This window comes from Harpegnathos saltator, unplaced genomic scaffold (genome assembly GCF_003227715.2).
Source record: "Harpegnathos saltator strain DR-91 unplaced genomic scaffold, Hsal_v8.6 scaffold611, whole genome shotgun sequence".
Classification (NCBI taxonomy): Eukaryota; Metazoa; Arthropoda; class Insecta; order Hymenoptera; family Formicidae; genus Harpegnathos; species Harpegnathos saltator.
The window spans coordinates 45,685-63,786 of NW_020230440.1; the positions used below are offsets into that span (position 1 = coordinate 45,685).

At 50.2% G+C, this 18,102-nt stretch overlaps 1 protein-coding gene across 2 annotated transcripts in view; it reads left to right on the forward strand.

Moving 5' to 3' along the window:
- The window catches only part of uif (sushi, von Willebrand factor type A, EGF and pentraxin domain-containing protein uif), a 31,536-nt gene extending 13,541 nt beyond the window's left edge, over positions 1-17,995 (forward strand). For both annotated transcript variants that reach the window (XM_025304491.1, XM_025304490.1), the window contains 25 exons: positions 106-139; positions 3,534-3,615; positions 3,843-4,009; positions 5,057-5,197; positions 5,309-5,538; positions 5,778-6,131; positions 6,306-6,680; positions 6,846-7,014; positions 7,269-7,631; positions 7,804-7,986; positions 8,143-8,319; positions 8,577-8,779; positions 8,877-9,503; positions 9,713-9,836; positions 10,057-11,379; positions 11,626-12,078; positions 12,290-12,504; positions 12,845-13,100; positions 13,264-14,105; positions 14,463-15,346; positions 15,767-16,014; positions 16,103-16,234; positions 16,368-16,533; positions 16,747-16,998; positions 17,442-17,995. In XM_025304491.1, coding sequence (XP_025160276.1) covers positions 106-139; positions 3,534-3,615; positions 3,843-4,009; positions 5,057-5,197; positions 5,309-5,538; positions 5,778-6,131; positions 6,306-6,680; positions 6,846-7,014; positions 7,269-7,631; positions 7,804-7,986; positions 8,143-8,319; positions 8,577-8,779; positions 8,877-9,503; positions 9,713-9,836; positions 10,057-11,379; positions 11,626-12,078; positions 12,290-12,504; positions 12,845-13,100; positions 13,264-14,105; positions 14,463-15,346; positions 15,767-16,014; positions 16,103-16,234; positions 16,368-16,533; positions 16,747-16,998; positions 17,442-17,991 — 8,550 coding nt within the window. In that variant the 3' untranslated portion in view covers positions 17,992-17,995. The remainder of the gene's footprint in view (positions 1-105; positions 140-3,533; positions 3,616-3,842; positions 4,010-5,056; positions 5,198-5,308; positions 5,539-5,777; positions 6,132-6,305; positions 6,681-6,845; positions 7,015-7,268; positions 7,632-7,803; positions 7,987-8,142; positions 8,320-8,576; positions 8,780-8,876; positions 9,504-9,712; positions 9,837-10,056; positions 11,380-11,625; positions 12,079-12,289; positions 12,505-12,844; positions 13,101-13,263; positions 14,106-14,462; positions 15,347-15,766; positions 16,015-16,102; positions 16,235-16,367; positions 16,534-16,746; positions 16,999-17,441) is intronic.
- Positions 17,996-18,102: the final 107 nt, after the last annotated feature.

Below are 18,102 nucleotides of genomic sequence, written 5' to 3' on the forward strand. Positions count from 1 at the left end.
CTCACATTATATTCGTAATGTACATATCGTTACAATCTAAAATTTATACAAATTGTCTCAGCTTTGATATTGGCTTTGACCGGATACGCTTTGCTTCTGTTGCAGGTTCCCGCTACAAATGTCTTCACCTGTCCAAGCGGTAAGTACCTCGGGAGACGGATGGTATAATTCGCGACCTGCTGGGTCGCGAAGGGTTCAGTGGCTCAAACCCTTGCCAACTAGCTTGCGTCGCTTTGAAAAAATCTCGAAAATTTTAATTTGGTGCGAAAAAAATGTTTCGAATCAGAGCTGCGCGTATGCACTACCGGCAATTACACATGTACATACATGCGCTAGCCGCACGAGTTTCGAAAACGAGGCGCGCACGCCTCGTTTCCGCGTGTCCGATAGATCAATCTCGCGAGAAAGAGAGAGAGAGAGAGAGAGAGAGAGAGAGAGAGAGAGAGAGAGAGAGAGAGAGAGAGAGAGAGAGAGAGAGAGAGAGAGAGAGAGAGACAATGAGGATAAGAGTTTGCCCATTCGTAACGCTGCTCCACTTTTCCCCGCTACTCGTCGTTGCAATTAAAGTAGGCTGCACGTACCATATGGGGCCGGCCGGTCATTAGCCATGAGTCGTCGCGTGCACCGGAAAAATTGCAAGTGCCATTTACTACCGCGTACGTTTTCTGTTCTCTCGCTTCTCCGATCCCGTTTCGAACAAACGTCGTTTGACGATTCGTCGATGACGAACGACGAAAGAGAATCAACAAAGATGATCGCGAGTTATAAGCAACCCAATGTTCCGTTTATACGCAGCGACACGCACGATGCGATATTTAATATCAAAATGAAAAGAAAACCAAGCCCTCGCCACGTCAGTGCGTTACATATTTGCTACTACCACGTAAATCGCGTTATATATGATAACACGTTACGCACGTTACGTGTTATTCTATTTCGTGCTGATCAGAATCAAATTTGCCTCGTGGATGGACACTGACCAATTTGTTATCGTTTTCAACCAAACTCATCGCAATATTTATATCGCATCGTAAACACGTCGAACACGTAAAATATTTTTGCATTTGACGCGCGTTATACGAACGCGTACGAAAATTTTTTATCGTGAGATTCGCGTTTTCAAGTTTGTGAGAACCAAACTAAAGTTTCGTGTCGCGAGGAAACGGCTGAGCGAGATACTTTGAGTTTCGGTACCTGTATTCAATCAACGACTTTTCCCCGAAATGTTTAACTTGACGTATAAGAATAGCGCCCAATAGTAGTAATAGAGGATCAACTCCTAAGTCCAGGTAGATCCCGAAAAAGGATCTTAAGACGAGACTACATTCATAAACCGTGAATCCCTCCCCCCTCTCTCTCTGTCTCTCTGTCTCTCTCTCTCTCTCTCTCTCTCTCTCTCTCTCTCTCCCTCTCCCTCTCCCTCTCCCTCTCTCATTCCTCCCTCGTCGTCGCCGTCATCATTGACGATCCTAAAAATACTGCATTCTTAAACCGTGTATCCTTCGCCGACACGTAGGCCACTACGCTACGGTTGTCTACCTTCCTCCACTTGGAGGAAACTCGACCGAGCCGACACCGTCGAACGGGATTCCAAAAAGTAGAACATCCGGCAACACGCTCACTCATCTGTTCTTACGCGATCATCCGTCGTGCTTGTATGCGCGCGTACTCTGTTTGCGCAGCGTTTCTCGCCGGAAGGATGAATAGGAGACGAATAGGTACGAGGAAGGAAAAACCGTCTTTCCGGGTGCTTGTCCTACCTACACCTACACACAGTTACATCATCTTTCCGTCAGCTGTTGATCAGCAAACAAACACCGACAAAGTAGTCTACTTCTCTTCTCCTTCTTGTTTCTCCTTCAAGTTCGATCTCAGATCTCATCAATTTTACCGAGCTTAATGTCGACGATTGCAGCATTCGAAGCGAAAAAGTTTGCGAGCGTACAGAAATCTTCTTGCCGTGTATATATTATTATATACACTTTGATTTGTATCTTTTAATTCTTATATGTGTGGCATTTCATACTCAGTTTTCTGCAAAACTGTCTCGGTGTAACAGCGATGATGCAGAACGTGGTGGTGGCTTGTCGATGACATTACGGCATTGCGTGTATTGTTGGTGAAAACATCACGACGCCGACGGAGGAAAATAATATTTCTCACACACACACACACACACACACACACACACACACACACACACGTTTCTCAAACGAGAAATGCTAATGGATGCCGCGCGAGAACCGCGTACGCGGAGCGAGAACGCATGGCCGTTTGACCTTTGGAAAGAAAGGAAGGTCGTCATTGAGGTTCTCTCAGTCAGCGCGCGTCCAGCGCGTCCAGGTTGCATCGACGACACGACTGAATATATATCTATATAATATAATGCTACGTCTCATTTCTTTTCTCTTAACAGATCATCAAGTTGCGACCAAATGCGAGACGCTATTAATTGCATTATGGGCGGAATCTTCCCTTCGCTCTGAGGAAAATCAATGTGCTTTGTGTAATTGACAAATCGGAAATGGAAGAAAATCGGGATAGCATCTCTCCTTTAGATGCGATTTTTTATAAAAATCAACTCCGAAACAACTTTCTAACGATCACGATAAAAGTATATCCATCTTGACTCGATTGGAAAGTGTTGGGCAAAGTTGTGGAGTAGCATCTTTTGCTTATGTATAAAATTCAACTTACTAAATTTACGTAATTTTCGGTGAGTGTCATCGAATAGTGGCCAAATGATGACTGAGAGAGATTATTCATTCGAATGTAATATGAAAGAAAATATACAGGGCAAATTTTCCGTGCAATTTTCTGACAAGTTGAGACAATTTTGAAGGTCGTTAAGCAAACATGAATCATTAGCTATACGAGATATAGGATATACGAGAGGAACGAACGATTATTTGTACGAAACTGATAGGATTCTGTCTGAGATTGGATAGAATCTAATCTCTAGAATATCGCGGAATCGTAGTAATAGACAGTAGAGTTACGTTATTTCATAAAATCCCCCACGAGAGAGACCGTCAGCTCCGTAAGGCACAGTCTGTCTGTCTTAAAAATCGATACTTGGTGTTTGAGATCCGGTTGTGTTTGTCAGTGTTAGCGCGGATCATTGATTAACCTATTAATCGCCTTTCTTTTATCTCCGCTCAAAATTTGCCTGTGCGAAGGATGACCAAGGTATCCAAGTATCCGGTATCTCGGAAATACTGACAGATCTTACAGTAAAACAATTTCCTGCCTTGCTTGCTACGAGTTTTTAATCTCTCTCTCTCTCTCTCTCTCTCTCTCTCTCTCTCTCTCTCTCTCTCTCTCTCTCCCCCCTCCCCCCTCTCTCTCTCTCTCTCTCTCTCTCTCTCTCTGCCTTAACGATCTAACAAAACGACGATGGCGTTGGGATGAGCTCTCAGCAACTTGATTGAAACATGGAAATTGCGTATTCATAATGTATTATTACAAACTTTGTAATTGTGCTTGTTCTACACTTGGGCAGACAGCTTAATGCGATATTTTTCTGTGCACAGGATGGGAGCTGCGAGGCATACACTGTTATAAATTCTTCGCCATCTTGCACTCCTGGGAAAAAGCGGCGGAATTATGCAGGAGGTAAGCTACAGTCTATATCAATCCTTGCTTTGTCATTTTTGCTCAGGCTGAAGCACTATTTGAACGAAAAATCGAACGTGGAGAAAAAAGCGACGTTTCTCTCGACGAATACTTGATGAGAATACTTAATATCACATTTCGCGATATTCGCGGTATACATCATATGTGTGTGTATGTGTGTGATTGTAAACAGATTCATAATCTTGATCATAATCCATTCGTTATAGGTACGGCGGCGAGTTGATGGTGGTGGAGTCTTACAGCGAAAACAACATGTCAGCCAATATGGTTCCTTCAAAATTGAAGCACTATTGGCTGGGTCTCGCTTCTCTCGACGATTTACGGACCAACACACTCGAGTCCGCCGCAGGGATGCTCGTCTCGCAATACGCCGGTTTGTTTCCTTACCTACAACAAGTCCCCGTGTTCTTTTCCTCTCTCTAAAGTGTCAGATCTCTTGTCTCTTTCGATATATATATATATATATATTCGATATGTGTGTGTATGTGTATGTAACGTTTTAACGTTGCATCAGCGATCGACGACATGGCAAGACATCCAAGAGACCTTGATCAATCACTGAATTGTGAAGTGCGACCGCGACTCGCGAAAGCCGCTCCCGAGCCAAAGACGCAAGTTTGCAAGGTTGTAACGTAACTCGTAACTCTATCTCGTCAACTGGCTTTGATTGGCTCGTCATTTACTTGATTACAGTACTTGATTTCGGAATAAGAAAAAAAAAATAAAAAACACGAAAGAATCGCTCGTGTACATACAAGATCTCGCGATCTTATCCATCGTATCGCATCGTTTCGTCTCGGTAAATTCTTTTCGAAATGCTTCTCCTATTGAAAACGTATCACCACTGTGAAATTATGAAATCATCAAGTGACAGATTATCGCAAAGTGAACGCACGTTTCTCCCTGAAAGCTCCGATCTCTTGCACGCATGCAGGCACGCAGGCAGGCAGGCAGGCAGGCAGGCAGGCAGGCAGGTAGGCAGGGCCGGTCTCTATCAGGGTCACGGAAACACGGAACTCGCGCGGCGGCCACACGCGGCACCGAGACACACTTTTCCCACAAACAATGCTCCCACAACAATACTCGTCTCTTCGTCGTTGAACGACCGTCGTCCGTCGCAAGCTGCAATTTCCTCGTCTAGCGCATTTACGTTACCTCCCACGTTATCCACGCTACTAGATCGCGTATTGTTAATTACGTGCATTAATTCGTGTAATTCGTGTTTTATTTGCACGCGAATCGGTATCGTCAGCAATGGATGTGATTATCAAGCGTGTAACGTCACGCTTCCGTTGCATGGCTGATCGAAATCAATCAATCGATCAACCAATCACGTGACTCGCGTAGCTTCGTGACGGAGCGGCAAAACGAGCGTTTCTCGCGCGCACCCAGCGTGTTTACGTAGCGAATAAAAATGTAGGTTTCTGGGCGCCGAGGCAACCGAACCCACAATCAGGCGAGTGCGTAGATGTCGCCTTGACGGACGACCGACAAACGTGGGAACTGACCACGTGCGAGTCGCTGCTACCTTTCATGTGTCGTAGCACGGCCTGCCCTTCTGGTAAGTCCACGCCGCGCCGCGCGGTTCCTCACTCACATCTCTTAGAGCGAAATGATTTTCTACGTGTTTTGTACGTGTGACAACGATGATGACGATATGACCCCCTCGCAGGCTCGTTCCACTGTTCGAACGGCAAGTGCATCAACGCAGCGTTCAAGTGCGACAAGCAGGATGACTGTGGCGATTACTCCGACGAAATGGACTGCCCGGCCAACTGCCACTATTACATGGTGAGCAGCGGCGACGTTGTGGAGAGCCCGAATTTCCCGCATAAGTACGCACCCCTTAGCAACTGCAAGTGGACGCTGGAGGGCCCTCAAGGGCACAATATCCTTCTGCAGGTGAGAACGATGGCAAGCCTCGATCTCTCTCTCTCTCTCTCTCTCTCTCTCTCTCTCTCTCTCTCTCTCTCTCTCTCTCGATCTCTCTCTCTCTCTCTCTCTCTCTCTCTCTCTGCGCTGCAACCTGCGCGAGCTTATGCTCGCGATGCGCGCGCGCGAGCGCGACATGTGCAGCAAAGGACAAGGATCGAAAAAGAGAGGCTCAAAGAGGAATAAATTGATTTTGATTTGTGTTTCAGTTTCAAGAATTCGAGACGGAGAAGAGCTTCGACATAGTGCAGATTCTCGTGGGCGGTAGAACCGAGGACAAGTCGGTGAATCTCGCGACTCTATCCGGCAAGCAGGAACTCAGCAACAAACACTTTGTCTCGGCTTCCAACTTCATGATCGTAAAGTTCAGCACCGACGCATCGGTGGAGAAGAAAGGTTTTCGCGCTTCATGGAAGACCGAGGCGCAAAAGTGTGGCGGGAGCCTTCAGGCGACGCCGCAAGGACAGGTGCTCACGTCCCCTGGCTACCCGCAGAATTATCCGGGTGGGCTGGAGTGCCTGTACATTATTCGAGCTCAACCGGGACGCATAATGTCCTTGGAGGTAGGCGAACATGATCTCTCTTACCGTTCCATTTTCAGTCAGACGCTCGAGTGTTTCCCTATTCACACACTATTCGTTCGCGAGCTCTTGGCGAGCGAATTCGGCGTCGGCGACAACAACAAGGTTCGAAACGCACGACGGATATCCGAGTCTAATCTCGCGTCTTACTTCTAGATCGAGGACTTGGAGCTCGAAACGAACCGAGACTACATTTTAATCAGAGACGGAGACTCACCCATGAGCCGACCGATCGCGCGTCTTACGGGAAAATCGGGCGACAATCCCACGGTGATCATGTCCACTGGAAGCGACTTGTATCTCTACTTCAAAACGAGTCTCGGCGATTCCATGCGAGGATTCAGCATACGCTATACGCAGGGTTGCAAAGCTACGATTATCGCGAGAAACGGCACAGTTCAGTCGCCTTCCTACAATCTCAACGAATATCCGAATAATCAAGAGTGCCTGTACAGGATCAAGAATCCGGACAGAGGACCGTTGTCTCTGAGATTTGTCAACTTTAACGTTCATCAGACTGACTACGTGCAGGTGCAAAAAGGGTTTCCCCTTCAATCCCTTTGCGATAATCACACACACACACACACACACACACACACACACACACACACACACACACACACACACACACACACACACACACACACACAAATGTACGAAACAGTACCGTATCCGTATGTTTGTTGCTCGCTGCAGATATACGACGGCTCAAACACGAACGATCTCGGCTTGCACCCCGGCAACGGTTTCACTTGGAGCGCTCAACCAAAAATCACGCTCACCGCTGAAAGCGGAGAGATGCTCGTTAGGTTCGTGTCCGACGCTTTACACAGCAGCGCAGGCTGGCAAGCTCAGTTCTCGGCCGGTGAGTCGTTCCGTATCCGTATTTCTATCCGTATGGTTCTATCGTATCGTATGGTGTGTATCCACCGTCATGTATGTACAACATACATGTAGTCTAGTGAGTGATAAAATTATTGCAGCGTGTAATATCGTATATCTGCTATCTCGTATTACCACCGTAGTGCAACGAATCACATAAGAGTGCGCGCGCGCGCGCTGTTCGTTCATATTTGACTTTGGCTTGGAGAGGAGAAAAGAAGCACAATTTTTTCGCAGATTGCCCGAAATTGAAACCCGGCGGAGATGCTTTAGCGTCGAGTCGGGACACAGCCTTCGGCACGGCCGTTACGTTCTCGTGCCCGTTAGGACAGGAGTTCGCCACGGGAAAATCGAGAATCTCTACAGAGTGTCTCCCTGGAGGTAACTGGTCCGTTACGTACATTCCGAAATGTCAGGAGGTATATTGCGGCCCCGTGCCTCAGATTGACAATGGATTTTCGATCGGCTCCTCGAACGTTACTTATCGCGGACTGGCGACCTATCAGTGTTACGCGGGATTCGCCTTTCCTTCGGGAAGACCGACGGAGAAGATCTCGTGCTTGGCTGATGGTAGATGGGAAAAGAAACCGTCCTGTTTAGGTACGAAGAATGATCGGATACGATCCGATATGCGAATAGCATCGCATATCGCATCGCACCGTATCATCAATCGTCATTTATACATATATATCGCTTGCGATATACTTGTCTCATTCTCTCATTCTTCATCCTAACGACGGAGGGACATCCGCTCGCGCTTGTTCGCTTTCAGCGTCTCAGTGCGCACCGCTCCCAGAGGCACCACACTCCAACATAACCATCTTGAACGGAGGTGGTCGGAGTTACGGCACGATCGTTAGATTCGAATGCGAGCCCGGATACGTACGAAACGGACACCCCGTCATTCTTTGCATGAGTGACGGCACCTGGTCCGACCAAGTGCCAACATGTTCGCGTGAGTCAGATCCCACCCTTTTTTTTTTAACGCGGCATTGTAACCGCATTTGTAATAAAATAAAAATATTACAAATATTTGATATTGGATTTTTTCACGTTCAATTATCAAATCGAGTCGAAAAGATTTTCAAGTCGAAATGTTCATCTTTGACAGGTGCCAAGTGTACGCTGCTGCCCACGATTAAGAATGGATTTATCCTCGATACCGGCAGAGATTATTACTTTGGTGACGAGGCTAGAGTGCAGTGTAACAGAGGCTACAAGCTGACCGGATTGAACATTATACAATGCGGTCCTCATCGGTACTTCGATAACGTGCCAACTTGCGAAGGTGCGAAACACGTCGCACGTACAAAGTACAAAGTGCGCAAAAGCGCGAAAAGTTGCGAAAACAGACTTGTACACTACTCAAACACTTACTCTTGTACTTCTTGATTAGAATAATCAAGTGTATATATATATATATATATATATTATTACATGCGACAGCGACAGCGATGACGCCGATGATGATGATGATGATGATGATGATGATGATGATGATGATTGTTGTTTTCTTATTTCTCTCTCTCTCTCTCTCTCTCTCAGATATAAACGAGTGCGCGTCTACTCAGTGCGATTTGGCATCCACAGAGTGTATAAACTATCCTGGCGCGTTTACCTGCAAGTGTAAGCCCGGCTTCGCTGTTACCACCGAGTGTCGATCCATCGGCGACCTCGGTCTCATCAACGGCGGCATTCCCGACGAATCGATCACGGTCTCGGGCTCGGACAATGGCTACAGCAAAACCGTAAGACGCGAATGTTATCTTGTTATTTAAGTAACGCCTTTAATCTCAATTAATAAACGCACCGTCGTCGCATTCTCTCACTGCGCGTTCGTCGCAGGGAATTCGCTTGAGCAGCAGCGATGGCTGGTGCGGCAGTAGGAGCAAGGAGCCGGGTGGCGCAAACTGGGTGATGATCGACATGAAAGCCCCGACGATCCTTCGCGGCTTCCGCACGCATGTCGTAGTCAGGAATGGCACCGTCGCCTATGCGTCCGCGGTGCGGATTCAGTACACCGATGAACTGACGGACGTTTTCAAGGACTACACCAATCCGGACGGTACGCCGGTCGAGTTCAGGATCGTGGAACCGACGCTTTCCGTGCTGAACCTACCGGTGCCTATCGAGGCGCGCTACGTGAAATTCAGAATACAGAGCTACGACAAGAAACCTTGCATGAAGTTGGAGATAATGGGTTGCACTAGACTCGAGTGCGTAGATATCAACGAGTGCGCGATAAAGAACGGGGGTTGTCATCAAAAGTGCGTCAACAGTCCCGGCAGTTATTCCTGCATGTGCAACACCGGCTTCGAGCTGTACAGAGGCAACGGCACGGCTGGTTACAATTTGGCGAAGTCGGAGACTGGCGAAAAGGACGGCGATCTGTATCAGAGAAACAAGACGTGCGTAGCGGTGATGTGCCCGCCACTGACGGCGCCGGAAAATGGAAAGTTACTGTCGACTAAGGTGAGCTTGGTGACACACACACACACACACACACACACATGATGATTTTTCAACGACGTTTCAGGGGAGAAGGAGCAGCAGTTGCTATTATTATCTACTTATTTATTTATTACTTCGTAATTCATGTCCTCCGAGCGCGCGCGTGATTTCGAGAATGTCGGTAATCGGTGCGGACCCAAGACGCAGAGAGACTCATTTCTTTTTTCTAGAAGCAGCATCACTACATCGATATCGTCAGATTCCAGTGCAATTTTGGTTACGTACTATCCGGCTCCGCGGCTGTGATGTGCACTTCTTCCGGTGCTTGGAACGGAACCGTACCCGAATGTCAATGTGAGTGAGTGAGGCATACGCTACGCGCATGTGCGCGCACATGCGCGCGTATGTGCAAAATATTACATCTCTCAAAATTACCGATAACACGCCAACACCACAACCGACAACAATATCGCTGAGCAATAGCTCAGTCACACAGTCGTGCACATTTCGTGCAGCCTTCCTTCTCCGACGAACGTCCTTCTCCGACGTCTGTCTATCTCTCTGTCTGTTTCAGACGCGAAGTGTGTCTCGCTACCGGACGACAAGAACGAGGGTCTTTCCGTGAATCGGACCGACAAGAGCAGCGTGCTGGTGCCGTTCAAGCAGAACGTCACTCTCGAGTGCAGCAGCGACGGTCGTTACTTACGCAGTACCGTGACCTCCGCTTTCCGACAGTGCGTGTACGATCCAAAGTCCGGCTTTCCCGATTACTGGCTGTCCGGTTTGCAGCCAGCCTGCCCTCGGGTGGACTGCGGGAGGCCTCTTCCCACGCCTGGCGCCGAGTACGGCCAATATCCGGACACCAAGTACAAGTCCTCCTTCTTCTTCGGCTGTCAGGACACATTCAAGCTGGCCGGTCAGACCAAACGTCACGACAATGTCGTGCGATGCCAGCAGGACGGTGTATGGGACTTTGGCAATCTGCGATGCGAAGGTCCGGTCTGCGAGGATCCCGGAAGACCGAGCGATGGTTATCAGGAGGCGCGGAGCTACGAACAGGGCTCGGAGATTCGGTTCGGTTGCGCGAGACCGGGCTACATCCTCATCAATCCGCGACCGATCGTCTGCATCCGCGAGCCTGAGTGCAAGGTCGTGAGACCTCTCGGTCTGACTTCCGGGCGAATCCCAGACTCGGCGATAAACGCCACTTCCGAGAGGCCCAACTACGAGGCCAGGAACATCCGTTTGAACTCGGTGACCGGCTGGTGCGGCAAGCAGCACCCGTTCACTTATGTGAGCGTCGACCTTGGCCGCGTGCATCGCGTCAAAGCGATGCTCGTCAAGGGCGTCGTCACCAACAACGTCGTCGGCAGACCGGCAGAGATCCGTTTGTTTTACAAGCAGGCGGAGGAGGAGAATTACGTCGTTTACTATCCGAACTTTACTCTGACGGTGCGCGATCCCGGGAATTACGGCGAGCTGGCGATGATCACGCTACCCAAGTACGTGCAGGCTCGCTTCGTTGTCATCGGTATTGTCACTTTCATCAAGAACCCCTGCATGAAACTCGAGCTGATGGGATGCGAGGAGCCGTCGGCGGAACCGTTGTTGGGTTACGACTACGGATTCTCGCCCTGCGTGGACAACGAGCCGCCGGTCTTCCAGAACTGCCCGCAGCAGCCTATAGTTGTGCAGAAGAGAGCCGACGGAGGCTTGCTTCCGGTCAACTTTACCGTGCCAACGGCCGTCGACAACAGCGGTAGTATCGCCCGTTTCGAGGTAATACCCGAGGGTTTCAAGACCCCGATTCAAGTCCTCAAGGATATCGTCGTGAAATACCTGGCCTTTGACTACGACGGCAACGTTGCTATTTGCGAGATCAACATCACCGTGCCGGGTTAGTAACACAACAACCTCGCTTTCCTCGCTTACACATTCACAGTTGAGTCACAGAGTCTCGACTCAAGTCAACTGTGGACTGGACTGAACGCGCGGCGGCGGCGGCGGCGGCGGCGCGCGCGCGCGCGCGCGACTGGCGACTGGCGACATGTCGCCGAATTGTCGCCGAAAGAGAGCATGTACTTCTGTATCTGTATCTGTCGTGTATGCGCATCTAGTAAAATTGTGCGATATTTCATCGTAGATGTGACTCCACCGCGACTGAGCTGCCCGCAGAGCTATGTCATCGAGCTGATCGACCGACAAGAGAGTTACCCCATCAACTTCAACGAAACGCGAAGGCTCATCAACGCTACGGACGCATCCGATCCCGTGAAAATCACCTTCGATCCGCAACACGCGCTCATCAAGATCGGCGAGTACAAGAACGTCACGGTGTACGCGACAGATCCGAGCGGCAACACGGCCGAGTGCCACTTTCAAGTGTTGGTTCAGGCGACACCCTGCGTCGACTGGGAGCTAAAGCCGCCGGCGAATGGTGACTTAAAATGCGCCCCCGGAGACAAGGGATTGCTGCAGTGCAATGCGACCTGCAGGGCTGAGTATAAATTCACCGATGGCTCGCTCGCCAAGACGTTCGGTTGCGTCGGTAAGCGCTGGACGCCCACGTCGGTGGTTCCCGACTGCGTGTCTGAGAGTAAGTGTCGCCTTGCCTCGCCTCGCCTCGCCTCGCCTCGTCGAGATTTTGATATCTTTTCTAGATCTATTTCCATCCATCCTTGCCTTGCCTTGCCTTGATTCGAAAATCACCCGACTTTTCTTTCCCTCCTCCTTCGCTTATTGAACAATCTGCTGCCGACTGCTGTTCCCCGATCGATTCCTACCGAGAATCATAATCATATTTGCAGACACGCAACAGGCAAATTATCACGTGATCGCCTCGATAAACTATCGTGCGAATGGCGCTGTTTCACGTTCCTGCTTACCGATGTATCAGGATCTTATGGCTCAACATTATATAAACCTGAGCACCGTCTTGACGAAGCGTTGCACTCTGGTCAATGTGTTTAACGTATCCTTCGTACAGTCGATGCCTTTCTTGGTCGAAGAGAACGTTCTCAAGGTAAAGAATCGAATGTGTATGTAACTTTTGTACGCTCATTTTTACACACACACACACACACACACATGTTCTGGTCGATACGGCGCGGCGGTTCGATTCGACGAGCCGTTCATCACTCAACGTCATTTTTATCAATAAATCTAGTAAAAGTATTTTTACCAATAAATCTAGTAAAAGTAGACTCGGTGTGTAAACTCTGTTTCGGCTCTGATACTGACACTGACGACGAGGTCAGTGCTCTACACTCTACCGCTCTACCGGAAGCAACTGGCTCGACAACTGGTTCCGCATCAGCCTAAGCCCAGCCCCTAACCTAACTCGCGTTTCATGCAAATTTCAGATGGATTTCGTTCTGCTAGTCGTTTCCACGGAACGTCAATCCTTGGAACTTTACGAACACTGCGGCAACACGTTGAATATCATCTTTAATTTGAATCTTGCAAACAACACCGCGCATATCGAACCCCTGTTGAACGTTTCCGCGATCGGCAATCAATGCCCGCCCCTTCGTGCTCTCAAATCGTCCGTCACCAGAGGCTTCACGTGTAGCATCGGCGAGGTACTGAACACAGACACCAATGACGTTCCTCGCTGTCGTAAGTATCTATCTGTCAGTCTATTTTATCTATCGACACCACTTGCCTATTGACTGACACAGACAGATTTCTGCGCGACTAGCCTCGCTTCGAAGAAATGCCATGCTACTCGAGACCTACCTACCTACTCCCCGCCATGCCATTGCGCGCTTTCATTTCGCAGTACACTGTCCCGCCGGGACGTTCGCCGGTGAGAAGCAGGAGCAGTGCAAGCCTTGCCCGAAAGGTCTCTACCAGAACAACGACCGTCAAGGCTCTTGCATACAGTGTCCGGCCGGCACTTACACCAAGGAGGAAGGCACAAAGAACATGGAAGACTGCATACCGGTCTGCGGCTACGGCACGTACTCACCCACCGGCCTCGTGCCCTGCCTGGAGTGCCCGAGGAACAGTTACACCGGCGAGCCGCCGATCGGAGGTTGCAAGGACTGCCAGACCTGTCCAGCCGGCACGTTCACCTATCAGCCAGCGGCGTCCGGTCGCGACCACTGCCGCGCCAAGTGTTCGCCGGGCATGTACTCCGACACCGGTCTAGCGCCTTGCGCCCAGTGCCCGAAGGACTTCTTCCAGCCTCAATACGGCGCGACCACTTGCGAGGAGTGTCTCGACTACATGTACACGGAAGGACCGGGCTCGGTGGACCGCAAAGAGTGCAAGCTCGTCCAGTGCACCGACGGCGTGTGCCAACATGGCGGTCTCTGCTCGCCGCTGGTACACGACATGTATTGCTACTGTCCGGCCGGCTTCTCCGGGAGACGCTGCGAAATCGACATTGACGAGTGCGCGTCTCAGCCATGCTACAACGACGCTACGTGCGTCGACCTGCCGCAGGGCTACCGTTGCCAGTGCGCCAACGGTTATTCCGGCATCAATTGTCAGGAAGAGAAGTCGGATTGCGCCAACGACACCTGCCCGGAGAGAGCCATGTGCAAGGACGAGCCTGGCTTGAACAATTACACCTGTCTCTGCCGATCCGGATACGCCGGCTCCAACTGCGACACAACGGTGAGTGTATCGCCACGAGTATCATCACCGCGAGACATTCGACCTAACTTTCTTCTAGTTTCGTAGATCTTGATTTGAGCTTTGCACCACACACACGCACACACGCACACACACACGCACACATGCACACATACCATCTCTTTTATCTCCTTTATTCAAGGTTTTTCCGCTTCTCTCTCTCACTCTCTCACTCTCTCTCTCTCTCTCTCTCCCTCTCCCTCTCCCTCTCCCTCTCCCTCTCCCTCTCCCTCTCCCTCTCCCTCTCCCTCTCTCTCTCTCTCTCTCTCTCTCTCTCTCTCTCTCTCTCTCTCTCTCTCTCTCCTTTCACACTTGTCCTTCATCTTCTTCTTCTTTCAGATAAATCCTTGTACGGGCAGCGAAAATCCTTGCAGCAACGGTGCAACCTGCATGGCTCTCGAACAAGGCCGCTACAAGTGCAAGTGCCCGCCGGGATGGGAAGGCCAGAGCTGCGAGATCAACATCGACGACTGCGCCGAGAGACCCTGTCTGCTCAACGCGACCTGCACTGATCTGATCAATGACTTCTCTTGCAACTGCCCACCCGGTTTTACCGGCAAACGCTGCCACGAAAAGATTGACCTTTGTTCCGGCAGTCCCTGCCTAAACGGCATCTGCGTGGACAATTTGTTCAAGCACGAGTGTATCTGCTATCCGGGATGGTTCGGGCCGGCCTGCGAGAACAACGTCAACGAGTGCGCGTCTAAACCCTGCCGAAACAACGGTCAGTGCATCGACCTTGTCGACGACTACACCTGTACATGCGAGCCCGGCTACACCGGCAAGCAGTGTCAGCACACTGTCGACGATTGCGCGTCCGATCCGTGCCAAAACGGCGCCACGTGTGTCGACCAGCTCGAGGGATTCGTCTGCAAGTGTAGACCCGGCTACGTTGGCCTGCAATGCGAAGCGGAGATCGACGAGTGTCTGAGCGATCCCTGCGATTCGATTGGCACGGAACGTTGCATGGATCTCGACAACGCCTTTGTTTGCCACTGTCACGAGGGCTACACCGGCGTGTTTTGCGAGATCAACGTGAACGACTGCGCTTCCGATCCGTGCTTCAATGGCGCAACGTGCCGAGACGAGGTCGCCGGCTTCAAGTGTACGTGCGCGAGCGGATGGACCGGTGTCTACTGTCAGACAGATATTGGCACGTGCCAGAATCAACCTTGTCAGAACGACGCCGCTTGTGTGGATCTGTTTCTAGATTACTTCTGCGTGTGAGTAGAGAGAACGCGGTACCCCCCCCCTCTCTCTCTCTCTCTCTCTCTCTCTCTCCTCTTCTCTCTCTCTCTCTCTCTCTCTCTCTCTCTCTCTCTCTCTCTCTCTCTCTCTCTCTCTCTCTCTCTCCTCTTTTCTCTCTCTCTCTCTCTCCTCTTTTCTCTCTCTCTTTCTCTCTCTTTCTCTCTCTCTCTCTCTCCTCTTTTCTCTCTCTCTCTCTCTCTCTCTCTCTCTCTCTCTCTCCTATCTGTTCGGACCGTCTGTCCGAGAGAGGGAGAGAGAGAGAGAGAGAGAGAAAAGAGGAGAGAGAGAGAGAGAGAGAGAGAGAGAGAGAGAGAGAGAGAGAGGCTGCAAATTGCTGCGAAAAACTTGTCGCATTTAGTCCCAACGTACCAAATCGATTTCTCGCTTGTCGACAGATGCCCATCTGGAACCGATGGCAAACAATGCGAAACCGCACCTGAACGTTGCATCGGAAATCCGTGTATGCACCACGGTCGTTGTCAAGATTTTGGCTCGGGCTTAAACTGCACTTGCCCGGAAGATTACATGGGTATCGGTTGCCAGTACGAATACGACGCCTGCCAGGCAGGCGCTTGCAAGAACGGCGCTACTTGCGTCGACGAAGGACCCGGTTTCACCTGTGTATGTCCTCCCGGATATACAGGTAATTCTCGGAAAGATCAGCCAATCGTTTCTCCGCGGTCGAGCGCGAATTCGCATCGTCAAATTAAACCTCTCATTCTTCGCGATAGGCCGTACTTGCGAGGAGGATATAATCGACTGTAAGGAGAACTCTTGTCCGCCGTCGGCAACCTGCATTGATCTCACCGGCAAGTTTTTCTGCCAGTGCCCGTTTAACTTGACCGGCGACGATTGCAGAAAAAGTAAGTTTCGAGCTGTTTCGTACATACATATAAAGAGGCACGCCCGGCCTCGGGAGTGTGCATCATCCAAGTGGTGGTCGCACGTTTTAAAACGTACGTCATTATTTCATCAACTCTTGTTGAATTCTTTCAGCTATTCAGGTAGATTACGACTTGTACTTTAGCGATCCAGGACGCAGCAGCGCGTCGCAGGCCATTCCATTCTTCACTAGTTCGACAAAGAGTCTGACGGTCGCTATGTGGGTACAATTCACACTGAGAGACGACAGCGGAATTTTCTTCACCCTTTACGGCGTCAGGTGCGTGCGCAGTTTATATCAACGCGATGCACTTAATCGCAATCCGCTCTCCGAAGCATAAACACAATGACGTCTTAACGTAATCTGACGGACGTACATTCGATCGTTTTCTTCCGTTCTTCCGTTTGAAAATCGCGCATGCACGCGCACGTTTTTCTTTTTTTTTTTTTTTGATTCCTTCTTCTACCTCGTGTTCGTCTTCTCCTTGTTCAGTTCGCCACACGTACCGACGAATCGCAGACTCATGATTCAAGCGCACAGTAACGGAGTCCAGATATCCTTGTTCCGCGACTTGCAAGACGTTCATCTATCGTTTGGAGAATACGCGACCGTAAACGACGGACAGTGGCATCACGTCGCAATTGTATGGAACGGAGAAAACGGCGGAGAACTCACCCTAATCACGGAAGGTCTCATCGCCCAAAGGATCAAGGGCTACGGCAGCGGTAGATCCCTCCCAGCTTAGTAAGTGTTTACTTTCTTTCTTTTTCTCTTTTGTGTTTTCTGTTCCTCCGTGAAAAATGTTCGCAATGCGAGAAAATTTCCCGCCTTCCTCCTCCTCTTCCTCCTCCTCCTCCTCCTCCTCCTCCTCCTCCTCCTCCTCCTCCTCCTCCTCCTCCTCCTCCTCCTCCTCCTCCTCCTCCTCCTCCTCCTCCTCCTCCTCCTCCTCCTCCTCCTCCTCCTCCTCCTCCTCCTCCTCCTCCTCCTCCTCCTCTCTCTCTCTCTCTCTCTCTCTCTCTCTCTCTCTCTTCCTCTTCTCCTTTTCCACCTGGTGTCCACCGAGAGACACCAGTAATGAAAAAAATGAAAAAGAAAAATAATAAAAAATGAAAAAGGAATAAAGAAACAAAGAAGGAAGAAGAAGGAGAAGAAGAAAAAAAAACCGTCCACACAATTCTGTGTTAAAGCGCGTGGGCGGTGTTGGGGAATCCACAGAGCGACAACACGAAGGGTTACACAGAGTCCGGCTTCCAAGGCCATCTGACCAAGGTGCAAGTCTGGGGCAGAGCGTTGCACGTGACCAACGAAATTCAAAAACAAGTGCGCGACTGCCGAACGGAACCGGTTCTTTATCAAGGTCTCATACTGACATGGGCTGGATACGACGAAACTGTGGGCGGTGTCGAGAGAGTTGTGCCGTCGCACTGCGGACACAGGGTTTGCCCGCTCGGTTACGGCGGTAACAAGTGCCAACAACTCGAGGCTGACAAAATCCCGCCCAAAGTGGAGAACTGTCCGGGTGATCTGTGGGTGATCGCCAAGAACGGCTCATCTATCGTAACTTGGGACGAGCCGCGTTTCAGCGACAATGTCGATGTCGTAAAAGTGCAGGAGAAGAATGGACACCGGTCTGGACAGACTTTGCTCTGGGGCACTTACGACATTAGCTACGTGGCCTACGATCAGGCTGGAAATTCGGCTAGTTGCAATTTCAAGGTTTACGTGCTGTGTAAGTAAATCTACCCCCCTCTCTCTCTCTCTCTCCTCTCCTCTCTTCTCTCTCTCTCTCTCTCTCTCTCTCTCTCTCTCTCTCTCTCTCTCTCTCTCTCTCTCTCTCTCTCTCTCTCT